This window comes from Gorilla gorilla, chromosome 4 (genome assembly GCF_029281585.2).
Source record: "Gorilla gorilla gorilla isolate KB3781 chromosome 4, NHGRI_mGorGor1-v2.1_pri, whole genome shotgun sequence".
Taxonomy (NCBI): Eukaryota; Metazoa; Chordata; class Mammalia; order Primates; family Hominidae; genus Gorilla; species Gorilla gorilla.
In genome coordinates, this window is record NC_073228.2 from 85,297,810 (window position 1) to 85,318,626 (window position 20,817).

General features: G+C 42.8%; 1 protein-coding gene across 4 annotated transcripts in view; it reads left to right on the forward strand.

The window, feature by feature from the left end:
- The window catches only part of RASGRF2 (Ras protein specific guanine nucleotide releasing factor 2), a 269,681-nt gene that overhangs the window by 243,686 nt on the left and 5,178 nt on the right, over positions 1–20,817 (forward strand). For 3 of the 4 annotated variants that reach the window (XM_055386143.2, XM_004058629.5, XM_055386148.2), the window contains 7 exons: positions 2,449–2,509; positions 2,850–2,953; positions 3,958–4,042; positions 7,947–8,144; positions 11,464–11,543; positions 12,949–13,066; positions 15,543–15,611. In XM_055386143.2, the coding sequence (XP_055242118.1) occupies positions 2,449–2,509; positions 2,850–2,953; positions 3,958–4,042; positions 7,947–8,144; positions 11,464–11,543; positions 12,949–13,066; positions 15,543–15,611 (715 nt within the window). The remainder of the gene's footprint in view (positions 1–2,448; positions 2,510–2,849; positions 2,954–3,957; positions 4,043–7,946; positions 8,145–11,463; positions 11,544–12,948; positions 13,067–15,542; positions 15,612–20,817) is intronic. The other variant, XM_055386145.2, reaches the window with a different exon arrangement.

The following is a 20,817-nucleotide window of genomic DNA, read 5'->3' on the forward strand; positions in this document are numbered from 1 at the left end:
CATTCCTGACATATAAGAGATATGAACATAAAACATGTTTTCATGCATAGGTTACATTAATGCAATAAAGCAAATGCTCTTTTGAATGAAGCCTCCCTGACTCACAGTCTCACAGGGGTCACTTGATGATGAATACACTTAATTGCCATATATAGTTTGTTGCCCTGTTTGTAAATAAAAACCTGTACTTAAAACTTATATTTCTAAAATACCATCTCTCCTCCTCCAAAGTTGTCTAACTAGCTGTCTTCAAAATCTATTCAGTGTAGAGTTTTTCTAGATACCCAACATGCCACAAAATAAAAAGAAATAGTGATTAACTTCTTGGATGTTCAACTGTGATGGGCTCAGGTCATAGAAAAGTCATCCCCAAACCCCACATAGCATCAACGGGAAGGCATAAAATGTTAGGTAACTTAATGGCACCAGAGTGCCTCTTGGAAAATGAGGGTAAGATCATTGAGAAGAGGAACATTTGATGGGAGCTAACTAACTTTTTGACTTTTTCTTTCCAAGGGAAAGATATTACCCAGCTTCATAAAAAGATCTTTCCCACTGGTACACATAATTATGGAGCCACAGATCTCTCTCCAGGAACCTAGAATGGTGGAAAAGATGACGTGCACTTTCGGAAAAGTCACTTTTATCTCCCATGTGTAACCCTTACATGTAATTTAATAGGCTTTGGAGAAAGAGTTAGCTTTAACTTATTTTTTCCTCATCTTAATCTGCCCTTTAAGATAAAATGACTATTTCTTTCTACTCACAAATAATATGGCTAAGTGCCGATAAGAGGGCTGCTACTAGTATAATCTAGAAGGCTCCTGCTCCCCCTTCAGACAGCCGAGGGAAGGGAGTTGTGTTTATTGACTGTGTGCTGTGTGTGGGACCCTTGAAGAGGTGCCTTCCCTGAGCCTGCTTAAGAGAAGCGCAGAGTAAAGGAAGGGCCCACAACCCTGAGCAACTTAGTCAGTGTCTTTGAGCTTTTGTTTCCTTATCTGTAAAACGGAGATCACAATGCCTGCATTATCTACTGTCCTGTATAACAATCCCTTGGAAGGGATTTGTTAGGATACAGGAGATAGTGCATGTCAAATGTTTAGCACATGCCTGGCATAGAGCGGGCATACAGGAAGCCATCTCTGTTGATATTATATTTTTGAGGGTTGTGGCTGTTGTTTTAATCAACTCAGAACACAACAGAACATCACATCATCATTACTTCTTTTAAAAGTAGCTGCTTCTTACTCTAGTTTATCTTCATATCGCATAAATCTTTCGCCTTTTACTAAAAGTAGCTTCCTCCAGCAGAGTACATGGTTTGGGACCGTTTAACTATTTTATTTTGTTTTATTTTATTTATTTATTTTTGAGACTGAGTCTTGCTCTGTCACCCAGGCTGGAGTGCAGTGGCGCTATCTCGGCTCACTGCAAGCTCTGCCTCCTTGGTTCATGCCATTCTCCTGCCTCAGCCTCCCGAGTAGCTGGGACTACAAGTGCCCGCCACCTGCCCAGCTATTTTTTGTATTTTTAGTAGAGGCAGGGTTTCACCGTGTTAGCCAGGATGGTCTCGATCTCCTGACCTCATGATCTGCCCTCCTACTATTTTAATGCTTTTAGTATGTGCTTGTGCCTTCCTTTTGGAAAACATAAAATGCCTGGCTCCAATGGCAAATTATGTAATTGGATGCCTACTGGACTCCAGTTTTCCTGGACTCTGAGCGTCTGTTGCACAAAAATACCCTCTACTCTGAAACCAGTATCTAAGGTATTAACTTGTGTTTATTCATTTACTCATTCATTCATTCATCATTTATTTTTTAAAAAGATATTTATTGAGAGCTGAATAACATGTATGAGATTCAGGGCCAAAAGTGTCTGAGGAAAGTCCATCTGGAATGCAAGGGGGAAGAAGCTATCTGCTGGCTCCTGCCTGGCATTGTTCAGAGTCTTGCCACATAGGAACCCCCTGTGCTTCTGGTCTACGTAAGCTTGAGAAAGGGGTGGCCCTGCGTCTCCTGCCTCTGTGAGGGCAGGGAAAGCCCACGGTAGGGGATAGAGGTGTGGGGAGGAGGGCACTCAGGCCTAGGAGTACAACTGGCTGATAGCATTAGAGGATGCTCCATTTTACATTATGGATGGTAACTCAGAGCACACCCAGCTCACCCTCAGACTCACTGTGATGGTGGTTGTTTCATTTACAACCTTGTATGTAACAGGTTGCCTTTTTGTTCTAAATCAGCTGTCCTGATGATTCTCTCATGCCTTGAGCATGTTTTCTGTTTGGGGATTGCTCATCTCCAGCTCAGCAGTCGGTTGTGCTGCATGGCCTTGTAGAACTAAATCCTCAGACCTCCCATCCAGGGAAAACCAAACTGCATTTGTAGTTTTGTTCCTAGGTTGTCTATTTTTTTTTTTCATGGAGGATAATTTGATAATCTTTTTCAGGGCCCTTTCACAAGATGACCAAGATGACATCCACCTAAAATTAGAGGATATAATTCAAATGGTAAGTCTGACCACATTTTTATCTAGCACAACTATGTGCAAACTACCTCTCCAAGGCGAGCAATATGCTTGTAACCGATCAAGGAGTGTTGTAGTATTAGGCCCTCTGTCCTATCTATGAAGCTCTGTGAGATGAACCACATTTGGTGTGGGGTCTAGCAGTTGGTCTAAGATATTCATGTTGGCTTTGATACTTTTAGCTTTCTGCCATTTTTTTCATAGTTAGAATTTAGTGGTGAACTTCATGCTTCCACACATGCAGCTGTCTGCCTCACTGACCTGCAATGAGATGGCAGGCGCCCTCTCCTGGGTGTTTCATTTCCCTCCCTCATCTCTTGCAGACTGACTGCATGAAGGCCGAATGCTTTGAGTCCTTGTCGGCCATGGAGCTGGCAGAACAGATCACCCTCCTGGACCACGTCATTTTCAGAAGCATTCCCTACGAGTGAGTGCCACCCCCCACAGCAGCAGGGCTTGGCTGCTCTAGCTGTCTTAGAAGTTGACATTATTCCTAAGGCAGGTTGTGTGTATGTCTGTCCCCTCAGTTCCTGTGTGAATATCTACCAGTTGTTTCCATCCATGGAACTGGCACGCCTCTGTGTCCAGCACTTTGCAGGATGGGAGCAGGACCAACAACAGCAAGGGACAAAGAACCTTGCCCAGGGACTTAGTCAACTTAAGTATCAGAGTAATTTCGAGTGTTTTTAATGACTATACAAAATAATTCCTGTATGCTCCATCTTGCTTGTCCCTTGTTTCTTGCTGTGTCTGGTGACCTGCTCAGGAATGAAGTGAATGATCAAGGATGCTGCCCTGAAGACAGCCCATCTGACCAGGCGGAGCTTCTGCCCCGCTGAACTGCCTGGTCAGGGGAACGTGCGGTACAAGCCTAAAAGGAGCGCTTTTCAGCCCTGACCACGTGCGCCCTCCTGAGCGCTGGGGAGAACAAAACACAATCCCTGCCTTTGAAATCTGCATCCTCCAGGAGAATGGCAGGCAGCGCAAAATGGAGGGAGAAAATTCTGCTTCTGACTAACATTTTTGGTAGTGATGAAATTTTTGGACCCTCTGCTAAGGCTTAATGTTTTTAAAAGCTAATCCTGGGAAAATAGTCTTGATTTCTAAGGTAGTACTTAACCTCTTTATTTCCCTTGTGTTGGTTCTTATTTTCCAACTTCAGAGAAGCCTTTATAGGATCCTAATAGGGACACAGTTCCAAACATTTATAAGAGAAAGCTGGAAACTGGAGAATCTTCCTTTTTGGCATTGAGAGGTAAACTGCAACAGCCGAGGTAAAATTCACTTGTGAGGCTGGCAGCAGCAGGTGTCAGGAACCATTCTAGGCCATGTCAAATGGAATGTTTCTAATATTCATGACAACTGTCCAGGATCATAGCCACCATATTTTTAAAAACTTAATTGGTTTTGTGTTTTGTTTTGAACTTCCAGGGAGTTTCTTGGGCAGGGGTGGATGAAGCTGGATAAAAATGAAAGAACTCCTTACATTATGAAAACCAGCCAACACTTTAATGACGTGAGTAACCGTAACAGTAAAACCTTGGGCGTGTCACAAGAAGATGGATATTGGGGTCTAAAGACTCCTCTAAAACAAAGCAACTCTGTCACCCACTTTTTTTTTTTTTTGAGACAGAGTCTCGCTCTGTCGCCCAGGCTGGAGTGCAATGGCGTGATCTCGGCTTACGGCAACCTCCACCTCCCTGGTTCAAGCAGTTCCCCTGCCTCAGCCTCCCGAGTAGCTGGGATTACAGGTGCATGCCATCATGCCTGGCTAATATTTTTGTATTTTTAGTAAAGGGGTTTCACCATGTCGGCCAGACTGGTCTCGAACTCCTGACCCCAGGCAATCTGCCTGCCTCAGCCTCCCAAAGTGTTGGGATTACAGGTGTGAGCCACCGCACTTGGCCTGCCACCCATTTTTAAACAGAATTGACGGGATATTGAAGACAAGCTTAAATCTCTAAGAGCTCACAGTAATGTAATAATGTCCAATTAACTTCCTGACATAAAAGGTTCACCTTTGATGGTACCCAGTGCTCAATAATGTACAGGTTGCTCTTCCTATTTTTATCATGATTATCACTACTTCCTGTTCATATATTGACTAACAGAGTGAGCAGTACATGTGTCACTGGCCCCTGGTGGTGTTGGTCACGGTAAGGCTGGGTTGGTGCAAGTCCTCATCATTACTGAATGTTCAGCCTGAATTACATTCCAGGGTTGGAAGGGGCCTCTTGGAGCATAATCACATTGTTGCTATAGTTCTGTGCAGCAGTGGCCAGCTGTCAGTCCATCTTACAGCTCTGCTTTTCCCCAGCCTTAAGATTGGGAGATGCTTTTATACCTCCCCGCTCTTCCTTAGTGCTGTTCTCATAGTCTTAGTCCTGTGGTAGAACAAGTAACAGGTGTGGGAGTGTCTTCTGGCCTATCCAGGCAACGGGAAGCCTCCCTTTCCAGTTTCACTAAACTATAGTAAAAGGAATAATGATTTTAAAAACAACAACAACAAACTACCAGGAACCCCATAGGTAAATTAATAAGTGATCTAGAATCAAAATGCAAAAATGACAGTTTAGATTCCCAAGACAGTGTTTCATGCAGGCTTTCCCCAAAGCACGTGGATGCTGTGTGAATGCTACCACACAATGAGCTTCAGTGCCGCTGCTGCCTAAAGGACAAGGGCATGGCCCATCTAGTCCCTGCCCTGAGAAACAGATTCCCTGCTGTGGGAAGCAAACCTCTGTTACCTGTGGTGAACCGACATGGGATATAATGGACACTCAAAGAGAGGTTCGATCCCAGGCTCCAGACCCACATGTCTCCTCTGGTGGGACGACTGCTACATTGCATTCTTGACAATTACAGATGGAACCTTTCATCTGCACCCCAGAGCCGCCAAGCCTGCTTCTTCATTGTCCTCTCTGTTCTCAGTCTTGGGTAGTGGCCTCATCATACACTCACTCACCCAAGCACAGGATCTAGATGTCATCTTCTTCCTTACCAGCTCACCCTTACCACTGCCCAACATATTTGCAAACCCTAAATCTACATATATCTCAGGCTCTTCCCCACCCTGCCTTCCCCGCTGCCACCACCTTGATGTGGCCTTTTACCCTGTCTCTCCAGGAGCTCCTGACTCATCTCTCCCCTGCAACCTCACTGCCCTCCAATCCATCTGTTAGGTTCAGAGTCAGGTTCCAGCCCATGCTGAGGTCTGAGGGGAGTGGGTGGATACCTGAAAGAACACGTAGGGGGCCGTAGGTAGGTGAAAGATGATTTTGTTCAGCAGGAGCTCTCATCAGCAGCTGTCTCATTAGCAGCTCTTTCATCAGCAGCTCTCTTACGCTGTCTCTTCTGTCTCAGCTGCTTGAGCCAGTCGCTCCCACGCACAGCTGTGTGGCCAGCTCTCACTTGCCTTCAGGGTCAGCAGCTTAACTCTTTCTCTCTCTGGGCATGAGCTCCTGTACAGTGTCAACAGGGCAATTATACCTTTTACAGACAATAGTGGCTTAGAGCCAAGTGATGGCCTTCCGTGTTATGGCTACATGGCTGTGATCACAAGTGGAGTTATACACCTGTGCTCTAAACTCACTGAGTCCCTCTGGCCCGGATGTCCACCTTGGCCTATCCTAGACCAAAGCACAGCCATGTACCTTAAACCATCCTGCATGCAGTGGCACAGGAATGACTTCTCTGAAAGGTCAATCTAATTATCTACCTCCCTTTGACAAAAATCTGTCAGTGGCTTCCCCTTACCTTAGGGATATGGTCCCAACCTGTCATACAAGAGCACAGCCCATCTGTCACCCTTGCCTCTCCCAGTCCTTGTGCCCCTCAGATGGCTGCCAGGTCCTCCATTACACCATCCCTCCCACCTCTGTCCCCTTGCTCTTATACTTAGATCCTTTAAGACTCAATGCAAGGCTGGATACTGTAGCTCACACCTGTAATCCCAGCACTTTGGGAGGCCGAGGTGGGAGGATTGCTTTAGCCCAGGAGTTCAAGAGCAGCCTGGGCAACATAGTGAGACCCTGTCTCTATAAATACAAAAAATTAGCCAGGCATGGTAGTGCACACCTGTGGTCCCAGCTACTTGGGAGGCTGAGGTGAGAGGATCGCTTGAGCCCTGGACATCGAGGCTCCGGTGAGCTGTAATCATGCCACTGTATTCCACCTGGGGCAATAGAGCAAGATCCTGTCTCCAGAAAAAAAAAAAAAAAAGACTCAGTGCAGGCGTGACCTCTTCCTAGAAGCCTCCTCTGTACTAGACCAGATGCCCCATGCTGCCTGTGTATTCCCAAACCCCACCGTGAATAGACTCAACTTTGTGTTTCACTGCATGGCATTTACCTGTTTATGTATCTGCGGCCCTCCCCTTCCCACCTACCTAGGCTCAGATTGCCTTAAGGTCAGGGATGGATTTATTTGTCTTTCTGTTCCCAGCACCTAAAAGAATCTATTCTATCCCATTTCCTCAATAGTTATTGGCAAGAACTTCTTCATCGAAATTACTGATTAACAAAACCACTTCTTCCCAGAACAAACTGGATTCCGAATAATTCCTCTCCTCACGCTAAGGATGCGCAGGCACTCAATGAATAGCACTGCAGTAGGTGCTTTAGCGAATTTCCACAGTGATGATGTTGAGGCACTATGAGATCTTAAGTGTCTTCAGAATCATCAAAGAATGGGTGAATCCATCAGATTTGGTGTATGGATATAAGATTACACGCCCTATATTCCCTTTGTTAATACGGTAATCTTATTTCACTTTTTTTCCCTCTCCATATTACAAGAGCTGAGCTTCTTAAACTGGCTTTAAGTAATAAAATTGCAGTACTTAGCCTCAAAACTATAGGTCCTTTTAACTGCTGGTGAAGAATACGATGAAGAAAATGTTCTTTTCCTTGCAGGCAAGTGATTCTGGTTTGAGAGTTAATCAGCTCAGAATTTGATCTAACTGGGGGCAAGTGTTTTTTCTTTCTCTGTGATAACTGTGGCTTCCCAGAGTGAGTAATCACACACTGTTGGGGGCCAAGGAGTAAGGGGAAAGGCCCCAGGGAGTGACATCCATGATCTACAGACATTGCCTTTCCGCAGGCGTTAGGTTATTCTGTCCCATTTCCTCAGTAATTATTAGAAATGACACCATCAAAATTGCTGATGAACAAAATCATCTCTTCCCTCAACAAGTGGGAATCCAGATAACCCCTCTGTCACTCAAAGGACAAACAGATGCTCATTAGTTTATTCTTATAGACTTTAGTCTCTTTAGAAAGTTGGTATCTAAATGTAGAATATGATCTTCAAGCTACTCAACACCCTGCCTTCCTGACAGGTCTGCAGATAATTTACATATTTTGCCTAAATGCACTGCTTTGGCTCTTAGACTGCCTTTCGGGGCTCTTTGATTGTCTCAGATGAGTAACCTGGTGGCCTCCCAGATAATGAACTATGCTGATGTCAGCTCCCGTGCCAACGCCATCGAGAAATGGGTGGCAGTGGCGGACATCTGCCGATGCCTGCACAACTACAACGGCGTGCTGGAGATCACCTCGGCCTTAAACAGAAGTGCCATCTACAGGCTGAAGAAAACCTGGGCCAAGGTCTCTAAGCAGGTGAGCCTCAGCGTGTGACACAGCCTGCTGCTAAGAGGAGGAGAGGCTGGGAGATGGGAGCCAAGTTAAATATTACTAATTAGGAAATCATTAACTGAAATGAGCCGCTCAGTTGCCAAAGAAAGGTGCCAACATGGGTAATTACAGTGCTCTTACCACTTAATTGATTTCATTCATGTGCATTTCTAAAACATTCATTAAAGCATTTTGGGGGACAGCCACAAACAATGTGGTTGTCAGTCAAGAGTTGTTTCCTGAATTATTTCGGAGGGTACATTGATTTTGAGTAAGCACACTTATGTCCAGTGGGTCCATTCTTTCTCTCCCAGAGTGAGGGTGCAAACTCTGTGGGGCCAAAAGCCAGGGACAAGAGGCCTCATTTTTCACCTTTTTCTTGCTCATTCCTCTAGTAGATGTAAAGTTTTGGCATAATGACTTAGATGTGCAGAAATATAATTTTCATTTTCTTTCATTAATCTCAGCTTGCCCATGCCTGTCATTTTCACTCAGATAATTTCAAGATTCAAACTAAATCATGATTCTTCCCCTGCCCTTTCTCCTGGCCTTCTCCCTGGGTGTTGGGTGCCTTGGAGGGCATCTCTGGGCTTTTGGGCACCTGTCTGCTCCTCTGGCCTCCTGTGGTCATTCTTTGCTGATTATTCATTGGGTACAGGCTGCTGTGAATTGCCTGTACCTGGTGTCACCTGGCCTGCTTGCCCTGCCCGGGGAACAATGCATGGTGATTGCACCCAGGGAGCCTGGCTGACCTCGCCTCAGGGGTGAGGGGGAAAGGGCCTCAAAGGGCCTCAGGGGAAGTTTCCAGGCTCTCACGTCCCATTGGTGCCAGAGAATAGAAGGGTCCACATCAGGCCCTCTCTGCCTAACCCTCCCCTCCCTTGCTGTGAACACCCAGAGTTGGTGAGGGGAATCTACAGAGTGCCACCTCCAGGGTCCCAGACCGGAAGATCTAGGTATATTCTGCTGACATGGCCTAAAAACTGTCTCATTTTATCACCCCACTCTGAGGATTTAAGCCCCTCTCAGAGACACTCATTATTTCATTTCCATCTTCATTTTGCCCTCCAAGCCTTTCCCTTTAGCATAGGAGAACAATTTAATTTCTCCATGTGGCAGGAAACCAAGCCTAAGTCCTATCTTTTATCTAACCTTTCTCAGAGTAAAAATGCAGTGCTCTGAGAATCCCAAATTTGGCCCCTTAGAACTCAAAAGTCCTCTTTTCTGTCAACAATGGACCTGGTAAATAAAAGCCACAGTTTTTAAAAATACTGGTTAAAAACAAAAAAACAAACTTTTGTTTTGAGATGATTATAGCTTCACATGCAGTTGTAAGAAATAACGTGGAGATTCCCTGCACCTTACACCCAGTTTCCCCCAACAGCAGCATCCTGCATTACTACAGACAGTATCACAACTAGGAAATGAACATTGGTGCAATCCACCAGTCTTATCCAGATTTCACCAGCTTTCTAGGGATCACCAGCTATCACCAAGGGATCCCTAAATCTTACAGTTTCCAGGCCCACTCTGTAGTTAAGTGATATTCTTGTCTTTGATAGGATGCTGGTTTAGGAATAACCGAACTGATCATGAAATAGAGATGATGAGACTAATATTGAAATGATTGTTTCAAAATTTGAATATACCATCTGTAGAGGCTCTAAATAAAATATTAGCATTTCAGTCACATTATAGGTCACTCACAGTGGCCTTAGCATGGGCTAGTGGACTGTCCTCCAGAGAGGCTGTCTCTAGAGCCAAGCGCCTTACTCCAGTCATGGTAGGTAGGGCCTGGTTGCAGATATACCCTGCTTCAGACACCTTTGATGACAACATCCGCTGTGCAGCTGTCCCTTCTCTGCATCTGAGATCAGCCGGGGAGTTGTTCAGCAGGCCTGATAATCTGCACTCTGGAACCCACAGATTGGTCTGTTGCTGTAGGATAGATTGTACTTTTGAAACTTTTTTGAGCAAGGTTAGCCCTGGACCAAGCATGCCATCTCTAAGAGCCCTCAGACACCAGAATTGGGAAGACAGCCCTTTGCCTCTCAGGAAGCTGTGCAGCTCCTCTCCAGGTGAGACAAAGTAGTTTGAGGACCCTCAACCTGGGCATTCCAAGTTCTTCTCCAGGCAGGACCTGGATCCTCCATGCCCAGCCACGCTGCCTGGATGTGGGTATTCCCAGGAATGGGTTATCCTCCCCAAGGGCCACCCTACCACTCTCCTATGTTCATGGAAGAAACCCCAGACCAATGTCAACAACAGTGTTATTTCTCAGTAATTATCAGTTATACTTCTCTAACAAATTGATGAAGAAGATCACAAAAGAAAGGATCTGTAGTAGAGGACATTGCTCAGTCAATACCAAGGCAACCAAACATGTGCTTTAGTCATTTGGAGATTAACACTCTAAAGGGTTCATGGCAAAAGCTGTCTGACATGAGACCTCTCCTTTAAGATTCTATATTCGGCCTGGTGCGGTGGCTCATGCTGTAATCCCAACATTTTGGGAGGCCGAGGCGGGCAGATCACTCGAGGTCAGGAGTTTGAGACCAGCCTGGCCAACATGGTGAAACTCTGTCTCTACTAAAAGTACAAAAATTAGCCGCGCGTGGTGGCATGCGCCTGTAAATTCCACTTGTCAAAAATAATTGACAAGCACATGCTGAATATAGAATCTTTTTTTTTTTTTTTTTTTTTTTTTTTTTTTTTTGAGATGGAGTCTCGCTCTGTTGCCCAGGCTGGCATACAGTGGCGCAGTCTCGGCTCACTGCAACCTCCGCCTCCCGGGTTCAAGTGATTCTCCTGTCTCAGCCTCCCAAGTAGCTGGGATTACAGGCATATGCCACCATACCCGACTAATTTTTGTACTTTCAATAGAGATGGGGTTTCACCATGTTAGCCAGGATGGTCTCAAACTCCTGGCCTCAGGTGATCAACCCGCCTGAGCCTCCCAAAGTGCTAGGATTACAGGTGTGACCCCCTGCACCCGGCCTACTTGTCAGTTCTTTAAGTGCCTAAGTTTTCTATCCGTTGCAATTTTTCTTTCCACACATTTTTGCTCTCTTTTTGGCTAAATGTGTAGATACAGGCACTTCCTCTTCTCCATATGTTGTTAACATTAAATGTAAACATAATGCCCTATCTCTACATCTTGAGAATCCTATCACACAATGACCTTGATTCTGGCAAAGGTGTCAGCACCTGTCACCAAAGAAGAGAACTGAACATCTTTTGGCAATTCACTGTCTTTTTAAACCATAGTATTTTCATCACACTAAGTTTTTTCTTTTCTTTTTAGACAAAAGCTCTAATGGACAAACTTCAAAAGACTGTTTCCTCTGAAGGAAGATTTAAAAATCTTAGAGAAACCCTTAAAAAGTATGTCTATCTTAATTATTAAATTATTCATAATTCAGAAATATATTTACATAATGTATATAGTATACAAACAGTGACCTACCACCTACTTTGCTTTGAAAAGAAAAATAAATGGGAAACAACTTGTATCATCTAGGTATTTTTCTGATTTTCCTTATTATTTGGAATACTGTGCATACAGTAATTGTCTTATGGATATACTCATGGCATGCAGATTAAGAATTAAGAAGGTAATACCACCATAATAAATCGGACTATCTTTTACTGTAAAAATGTTCTTGATTCAGTTATTTCCTAATCTAAGCACAATTATTTCCTGTGAGTTTTATTTAAATATTCCAGCACCTGTTGATTATTATTTTTGATCTTTGGTTTCTAGATTATTCCCTTTCTACACACACACACACACACACACACACACACACACACACACACAAACACACACATGCAGAGAGAGAGAGAGAGAGATTGAGATTCTCCTGCAACTGGTATTCTCATGATCTACCACATGTACTTTGGAAAAACATGAGTCCTGTGATGGTATGAGTGAAAGCAAGACTAAGACTAATAATAATAATAGCAATAATAGCAACAACAGCAATAATAGTATAAGAACTAATTACCGAAGTATTTACTAAATGACAGCTTTCATGCTAAGTGCTTGATGTGTCTTATGTCAGCCTCACAAGAAATTCAAGAGATAAGCTTTTCTATCTCCATTTTACAGAAGAGGAAACTGCAGTTCAGAGAATGTTCCCAGTATCACTTAGTAATTGGTCAAGCTGGGATTTGAACCCAGCTCCTCCCGCATCAAAAGCCCATGTGCTTAGCCTCCGGCCTCTGAGAAGACCAAGTATACCCAGCTCTCTCTAAAAACCAAACAAAACAGTGTCTCACCTTAGTCTGAGTTGTGATGTTAAGTCTACACTTTCTAAAACATTTAAGTACCAACTAAAACAGAAAACAAGTTTTTACCAGTGCAAAGCTCTAATTGCATGGATTTTTCCATCTAGTTCATCAAGGCTGAATACTTGGTTTAAAGAGGTAAGACCATAGAGGTTTCCCTCCAAGCTTCTACCCCTCAAAAAAGTGTGGGCAATTTACAAGTATTGCAAACAATTACTGCTAGCAAATGCTTTGTGTTTGTCTCTAAGATATCCTGTTGTTTGAACATGCCATTTTTTTTCAAACACGTAGTAAAGCATGGGCTGTCATTTTGTATTATATTCTACTGTGAAATGTGTTTAAAATTCTGCGTATTATGAATATGCTTCTGAAACTGAAATAAAAAGGTTTTGTTCTTCAGTACCAAAGGAGGATACTTTAATCCTCCTTTGTTTAATTTGGGGAGGGAAATAGACATTTATTCAAATGAGTCTCAGAACAGTGCCTCTTGGTCTTGCAGTTGTAACCCTCCTGCAGTTCCTTATCTTGGGATGTACTTGACAGACCTGGCATTTATTGAAGAAGGAACACCAAACTTTACTGAGGAAGGCCTTGTCAATTTCTCCAAAATGAGAATGGTAGGTATAATTTCATAATTAGCCTGTTTCAATGGCTTTAGAGGTTTATAGAGAAGAGGCTAAGTAATAAAAGTCAATGTTTGCTTTTTTTTTTCTCTTTTTTTTTTTTTTTTTTCCTTGAGAAACAATCTCACTCTATCGCCCAGGATGGAGTGCAGTGGCACGATCTCTGCTCACTGCAACCTCTGCCTCTGGGTTCAATCAATTCTCTTGCCTCAGCTTCCTGAATAGCTGGGATTACAGTTGTGCACCTCATGCCCAGCTAATTTTTTTTTTTTTTTTTTTTTTTTTTTTTTGAGACAGAGTCTCGCTCTGTGGCCCAGGCTGGAGTGCGATGGCGCAATCTCGGCTCACTGCAAGCTCCGCCTCCCAGGTTCACGCCATTCTCCTGCCTCAGCCTCCCAAGTAGCTGGGACTACAGGCACCCGCCACCACGCTTGGCTAATTTTTTGTATTTTTAGTAGAGATGGGGTTTCACTGTGTTAGCTAGGATGGTCTCGATCTCCTGACCTCGTGATCTGCCCACCTGGGACTCCCAGAGTGCTAGGATTACAGGAGTGAGCCACCGCACCTGGCGACCAGCTAATTTTTATATCTTTAGTAGAAAGGGGGTTTCACCATGTTGGCCAGGCTGGTCTCAAACTCCTGACCTCAAGTGATCTGCCTGCCTTGGCCTCCCAAAGTGCTGGGATTACAGGCCCGGCCCAATGTTTGCTTTTTAATCTTGCGGTGGAAGAGGAGGTGGATACTGGGACTAATACCCGATGTGGGCTGATTGAGGAGATTTTTGGTCATGAAATCGTTACTTAAACCAATGTCTAGAAGGGTTTTTCCAATGTTGTCTTCTAGAATTTTTATAGTTTCAGGTCTTAGGTTTAAGTCTTTAATCTATCTTGAGTTGATTTTTGTATAAGGTGAGAGGTGAGGATCCACTTTCACTCTCCTACATATGGCTTGCCAATTATCCCAGCACCATTTGTTGAAAAGAGTGTCCTTTCCCCACCTTACGTTTTTGTTTCTTTTGTTGAAGATTAGTTGGCTGTAAGTATTTGGATTTATTTCTGGGTTCTCTATTCTGTTCCATTGGTCTACATGCCTATTTTTGTCTTAGGTTTAAGTCTTTAATCCATCCTGAGTTGGTTTTTGTATAAGGTGAGAGGGGAGGATCCAGTTTCACTCTCCTACATATGGCTTGCCAATTATCCCAGCACCATTTGTTGAAAAGGGTGTCCTTTCCCCACCTTATGTTTTTGTTTCTTTTGTTGAAGATTAGTTGGCTGTAAGTATTTGGATTTATTTCTGGATTCTCTATTCTGTTCTATTGGTCTACATGCCTATTTTTGTACCAGTACCACGCTGTTTTGGTGACTGTGGCCTTATAGTATAGTTTGAAATCAGGTAGTGTGATGCCTGCAGATTTGTTCTTTTTGCTTAGTCTTGCTTTGGCTCTGTGGGCTCCTTTTTGGTTCCATATGAGTTTTAGAATTATTTTGTCTAATTCTGTGAAGAATGATGGTGGTATTTTGATGGGAATTGCATTGAATTGTAGATTGCTTTTGGCAGTATGGTCATTTTCACAATATTGATTCTACCCATCCATGAGCATGGGATGTGTTTCCATTTGTTTGTGTTGTCTATGATTTCTTTCAGCAGTGTTTTGTAATTTTCACCAGTGTTTTGTAGAGGTCTTTCGATTCCTTGGATAGGTATATTCCTAAGTATTGATTGAGGAGATTTTTGGCAAAGCCATTTCAGCATCCCCAAGGAGATGGGGAATCCAAGGATGACTTCCTAAGACTGACCAGTGATAGACACTTGCTGAAGGCTTCTTGCTAAACAGCCAGGTTCTTTTTTTCTTTTAAAGACACAGTTCTGTTGCCCAGGCTGGAGTGCAGTGGCCAGTGACATGATCTCGGCTCACTGCAACCTCCACCTTCCGGGTTCAAGCAATTCTTATGCCTCAGCCTCCCAAGTAGCTGGGATTACAAGCCCACGACACCACACCTGGCTAATTTTTGTATTATTAGTAGAGACAGGGTTTCGCTGTGTTGGGGCCAGGCTGGTCTCAAACTCCTGAACTCAATTGATCCACCCACCTCGGCCTCCCAAAGTGCTGGGATTACAGGCATGAGCCACCATGCCCAGCCTGGACAGCCAGGTTCTAAGCACTAAGCTAGAAACAAGGAGCCCATGGATGACAGCACCCAGAGCTTGCCTCTCCCAAACATGAGGCCACATATTGCCAGCTGTTCCCCAGTTTTGAATTCAGTATCTTTTTGCTTTTGGCATTTCATGTGCCTCCTTGAGAGTCAAGAAAGCACCAACCATAGGGAATGGTCAGGCAGGCTCCACCCGCCTCACTGGAGGAAGGGACTGACCCTTCTGGGAAGAGGCCTCAGAAGAATGTGCTGCAATGCAGGAAATACCTTTCTTTGCTTTTGTTGTTGTCATTTTGTTTTGTTTTTTTCTCTGTTAGATATCACACATCATCAGAGAGATACGCCAGTTCCAGCAGACTTCCTACAGAATAGATCATCAGCCAAAGGTAATATTATGTGGCTGTGAAGGAATTAATAAAGAAAAAAGGGGAAATTAATGAATTAGAAAACAACAGTAAAAGTTGATCCGAAATACCAAAAGCTAGCTCATAGAAAAGACCAGTAAAATAGAAAATCTTTGGCTAGTCTGATTTAAAAAAAAAAAAAAAAGAACATCAATTCATCATCAAGTTCTATTGATTTTACTTCTTATATTTCTTGTGAATCCTCTTCCATTTGTCTTCACTGCCACAACCCTTGGTCCAAGCTGCCGATATCTGTTGCCTGCTCTGCTTGCATTCACTCTAGGATGCAAAATTCATTCTACAAATTACAGCTAGGTAGAGCTCTCTGAAATGCAAAGTGGATTATTTTCTCCCTTACATAAAACATTTCCTGGCTTCCCATTGGTCTTAGGATTAAAAAATATTAAGAATCTTTGACATGACTGTGAAGTCTCGCATTATATGGCCCCTACTTTTTTCTTAAGGTTCAGTTCACATCATATACCGCCTTACTGTCTCCATCCTAGTCACAAATGGTCTTTTACCCCATTTTTTAATAGACTTTACTTTTTTAGAATAGTTTTAGCTTCACAGAAAAATTGAGAAGGTAGTAGAGAAAATTCCCATATACCTCACAGCCAATGTCCCTATTATTGTCTTACATTAGTATGATGTGTTTGTTAGACTTAATGAGCCCATATTGATACATTACTTTATTATTATTTTGAGATGGAGTCTCGCTCTGTCACCCAGCCTGGAGTGCAGTGGCACGATCTTGGCTCACTACAAGCTCCACCTCCCGGGTTCATGCCATTCTCCTGCCTCAGCCTCCCGAGTAGCCCGCCACCACGCCTGGCTAGTTTTTTGTATTTTAGTAGAGACGGGGTTTCACCGTGTTAGCCAGGATGGTCTCGAACTCCTGACCTCATGATCCGCCCGCCTCTGCCTCCCAAAGTGCTGGGATTACAGGTGTGAGCCACTGCTCTCAGTCAGTACCTTATTATTAACTGAAGACCATCATTTATTCAGATTTCCTTATTTTTTACCTAATATCCTCTTTCTGCTCCAGGATCCCATCCAGGACACCACATGTCATTTAATTGTCAAGATTCTTTAGGCTCCTCTTGGTTGTGGTGGTTTCTTAGACTTTCCTTAATTTGGGTGGCCTTGACTGTTTTGAGGAGTAGAGGTCAGGTATTTTGCAGGATGGCCCACTGTGGAAATCTGTCAGATGTTTACTCAGGGTTAGCCTGGGGTTATGGGTTATTGGAAGGAAGACCCCAGAGGTGAAGTGCCATTTTCATCACATCATATCAGGGGTTATATTATCAACCTAATTTCTGACTGTTGATGTTAGCTTGAATCGCCTGGCTAAGGTAGTGTTTGCTGGGTGTCTCCACTGTAAAGTTATTCTTTTTCCTTCCTTCCTCATCCTGTATTCTTGGGAAGGAAGTCGCTATGAACACCCCACACCTAAGGAATGGAGAATTATGCCTGCCTCTCCTTGAAAGTGAAATATCTACGTAAATTACTTAGAATTCTTCTGCTCAAGAGATTTGTTTCTTCTCCATTTATTAATTTATTCAATCATTTATATCAGTATGGACTAATGGATTTGATACTTAGGGTTGTCATCCAATAATATTTTATTCTATTGCTGAAACTGTTCCAAGCTCGGCCATCGGGTGCTCTTTCAGTTGACTTCTTTGTCATACCCCAATCCATGTAGGGTTTTCTCTTTTTCTTTTTTGAGGACTTTCTTACTTTCTGATAGTATAAGATGATCCAGGCCAGGTGCGGTGGCTCACACCTATAATCTTAGCACTTGGGGAGGCCAAGGCAAGAGAATCACTTGAGCCCAGGAGTTTGAGTCCAGCCTGGGCAACATAGTGAGACCCTGTCTCTACAAAAAGTGGCCGGGTGCCTTGGCTCACACCTGTAATCCCAGCACTTTGGGAGTCCAAGGCAGCCAGATTACCTGAGGTCAGGAGTTCAAGACCAGCCTGGCCAACATGGTGAAACCCCATCTCTACCAAAACTACAAAAATTATCCAGGCATGGTGGTGGGCAGCTGTAATCCCAGCTACCTGGGGGGCTGAGGCAGGAGAATCTCTTGAAACCAGGAGGCAAAGTTTGCAGTGAGCCGAGATTGTGCCATTACACTCCAGCCTATGCACTCCAGCCTGGGCAACAGAGCAACACGCTGACTCTGGAGGGGGAGAAAAAAGATGCTCTAGACTCATCTTTTATATTTTGCCCCTGTCCTAGTTTCAGATATTTCTGCCAAAAGCTCTAGTTCCTTTTTTTGGAGAATGGTTTCAGCAACCAAGATAGGGGCTTTAGATATGCTTGCGTTATGGAGGTATCAGCTGACAGAGCATAGCAATCTATGTGTGTATAGATTTTATACACATCTATTTATAAATATATCTCTATGTAACCATTAGTATTTGTATTAAGCTAAATATACTGATGCCCCCAACTCTATTCTATTACCATGTGAATCATTCCAGCCCTCTCCCCACATTTGCTTATCTGTAAATTCCCTCTCCAACAGTGAGAGACACACTTTCTTTTAATCGCCCCTAGGTTTTGCCCTATTTCTGTCTGCCACAAGGCCTTTACCTATGTTCTTCCTTCTGTCTGGAGTGCCCTTTCTTCCTCATTGCACAGTTTACTTGTACACAGCTTAAGTATCACTTAGGAAGACTTTCCTAACTTTCCCAAACCCCACTCCACTCTTAAGGTTGTATTGCACCATGTAAGTCTCCTTTCTAGCACTTACTGCTGGAGTCACCATTTTACATTTATTTGTGTGATTATGTGCACATGCATGATATCCATGAAGTTCAGAGCTGGACCTACTGTGTTTATTGTCATAGCCCCAGCATCTTGCACAGTGCCTGGACCATAGTAGATAATAAATGTTTCTTGAATTAGTTAATTCAAGTCAGGAAAAAGACAAGGTTGTGACCATCACTGCTACTATTCAGATTTGAACAGGAAAAAATTCACCACGGCAATGAAGCAATAAAAAGCAAAAGGTATAAAAATTGGAAAGGTAAAGATTAAATACTATAATTCACAGATGATTTGATTTAGAAAATCCAAGAGAAAATCTAAGAAAAACTGATAAATTATTAAAAGAGTATAGCAACTTGACATGCAAAAGCCAATTTTCAACACATTGGCAATAAGCAATTCAAATGTAATATAAAAAACCTCAATTAAAATAGCAACAAAATCTGTAATGACTAGGATTAAGTGGAACAGGAAATATGTAAGACCTTTATGTACTGAAGTACGTAAGGAGAAAGTTGTATCATATTCATGGATCAAAACACTTACTATTGTAAAGAGGTCCATTGTCCTCAAATTAATCTATAAATTCATTGAAATCCTGGTCAAAATCCCAACAGGGTTTTCATGGAACTTGACAAACTTATCTTGAAACTCTTAGGGAGGCATAGATAGGCAAAAAACAGACAAGGACTTTTTGGTAAAAAGAATAGTAAAGGAGAGTGTTCCCTACCAGTTATGGCCACATCCTAAAGTGAGAGTAAATAAGGCAGGACTCAGCCGGGCACGGTGGCTCATGCTGTAATCCCAGCACTTTGGGAGGCCAAGGCGGGCGGATCACAGGGTCAGGAGATCAAGACCATCCTGGCGAACACGGTGAAACCCTGTCTCTACTAAAAATACAAAAAATTAGCCGGGCGTGGTGGCTGGCGCCTATAGACCCAGCTACTTGGGAGGCTGAGGCAGGAGGATGGCGTGAACCCAGGAGGCGGAGCTTGCAGTGAGCCGAGATTGCGCCACTGCAGTCCAGCCTGGGAGACAGAGCGAGACTCCGTCTCAAAAAAAAAAAAAAAATTTCAGGACTCTACTGGCACAGCAGTGCAAATCCAGTAGGGCAGAAGAAAGTCCATGTGTGTGTTTAGTCTACCTGAAAATCTAATACGAGATAAAGAAGGCACTCAAAGAAAGTTCCAGAAAGAAACTGACCATTCAATAAGTAGAACGGGAAGTTTGGCTCTCCATCTTACCATTCACAAAAATAAATTCCAGATAAGTTCATTACCTAAGTTTAAAAAGTATTTATATTATTTGAATAAAATAAAGGATAAAATATTCATGACCTTTGGATTTGAAAGACCTTCTTAAGCACAGAATGCAAAAGCTGTGAAAGCCAAGCTTGATAAAGTTAATGAAAATTAAGGACTTCTATATGACAGAGGACCATTATTTAAAAATCAAAATGTAAGCAGTAGAAATGAGACAACATTTGCAACATATACAACAAAGAAACAGAATAAAAGTGTTTCCATAATCTATAAGAAAAGCATAAACAATTCAACTGGTAAACCTGTGAATAGTTAATTCATAGAAGAAAAAAATGGCCGATAAATATTTTTTAAATGCTCAACTTCACTAGTAAAAAGAGAAAATGTAAATTACAGTGGGACATCGTTTTCACTTATCGGATTGACAAAAATTTAAAAGATTGATAATATCAAACATTGCTTAGGGTATAGGAAAACAGGTACTGTCATGTACTGTAGGTACGGAAGCTTTGCAGGTCATTTTCCATCATCATTTAAAATTAAAAATTGGTATATTGAATTACTGGAACTCTTACCATTGTTGGTGAGAATAAAATCGAACAATCACTTTGCAAAACTGTGCCATTTAGAAGTTTCTTAAAATGTTAAATGAGCACCTATCTTAGGACCTAGCAATTTCTCTCTTAGGTGTTTATCCAAAGGGAAAATGAAAGCATGCTCATTAAAAGCCTTGTATAAAATGTTCATAACATTTCTAAATAATAGCCCCTATTTGGGAAGAGCTCAAGTGTCCATCAACAGATGAATGGATAAACAAATTATGGTATATCTCTACAATGGAATACTACTCAGCCATGAGAAGGAGCAGACTACTGGTACAGGCCACAGCAAGGCTGAATCTCAAAACACTATGCTGAGTGAAAGAAGCCACACATGAAGGAGTACACACTGCATGAGCCCATCGATATGAGGTTCCAAAATAGACAGAACTAATATGTGGTGATAGAAACCAGGGCAGTGCTTGATTCCAAGAGCAGATTGACTGAGTAGGTGCATGAGGGAACTTTTGGGGATGCTGAAATTGTTCTTTATCATGAAATGTATGTAAGTTACATGGTGTATACATCTGTCAAAACAGATCAAAC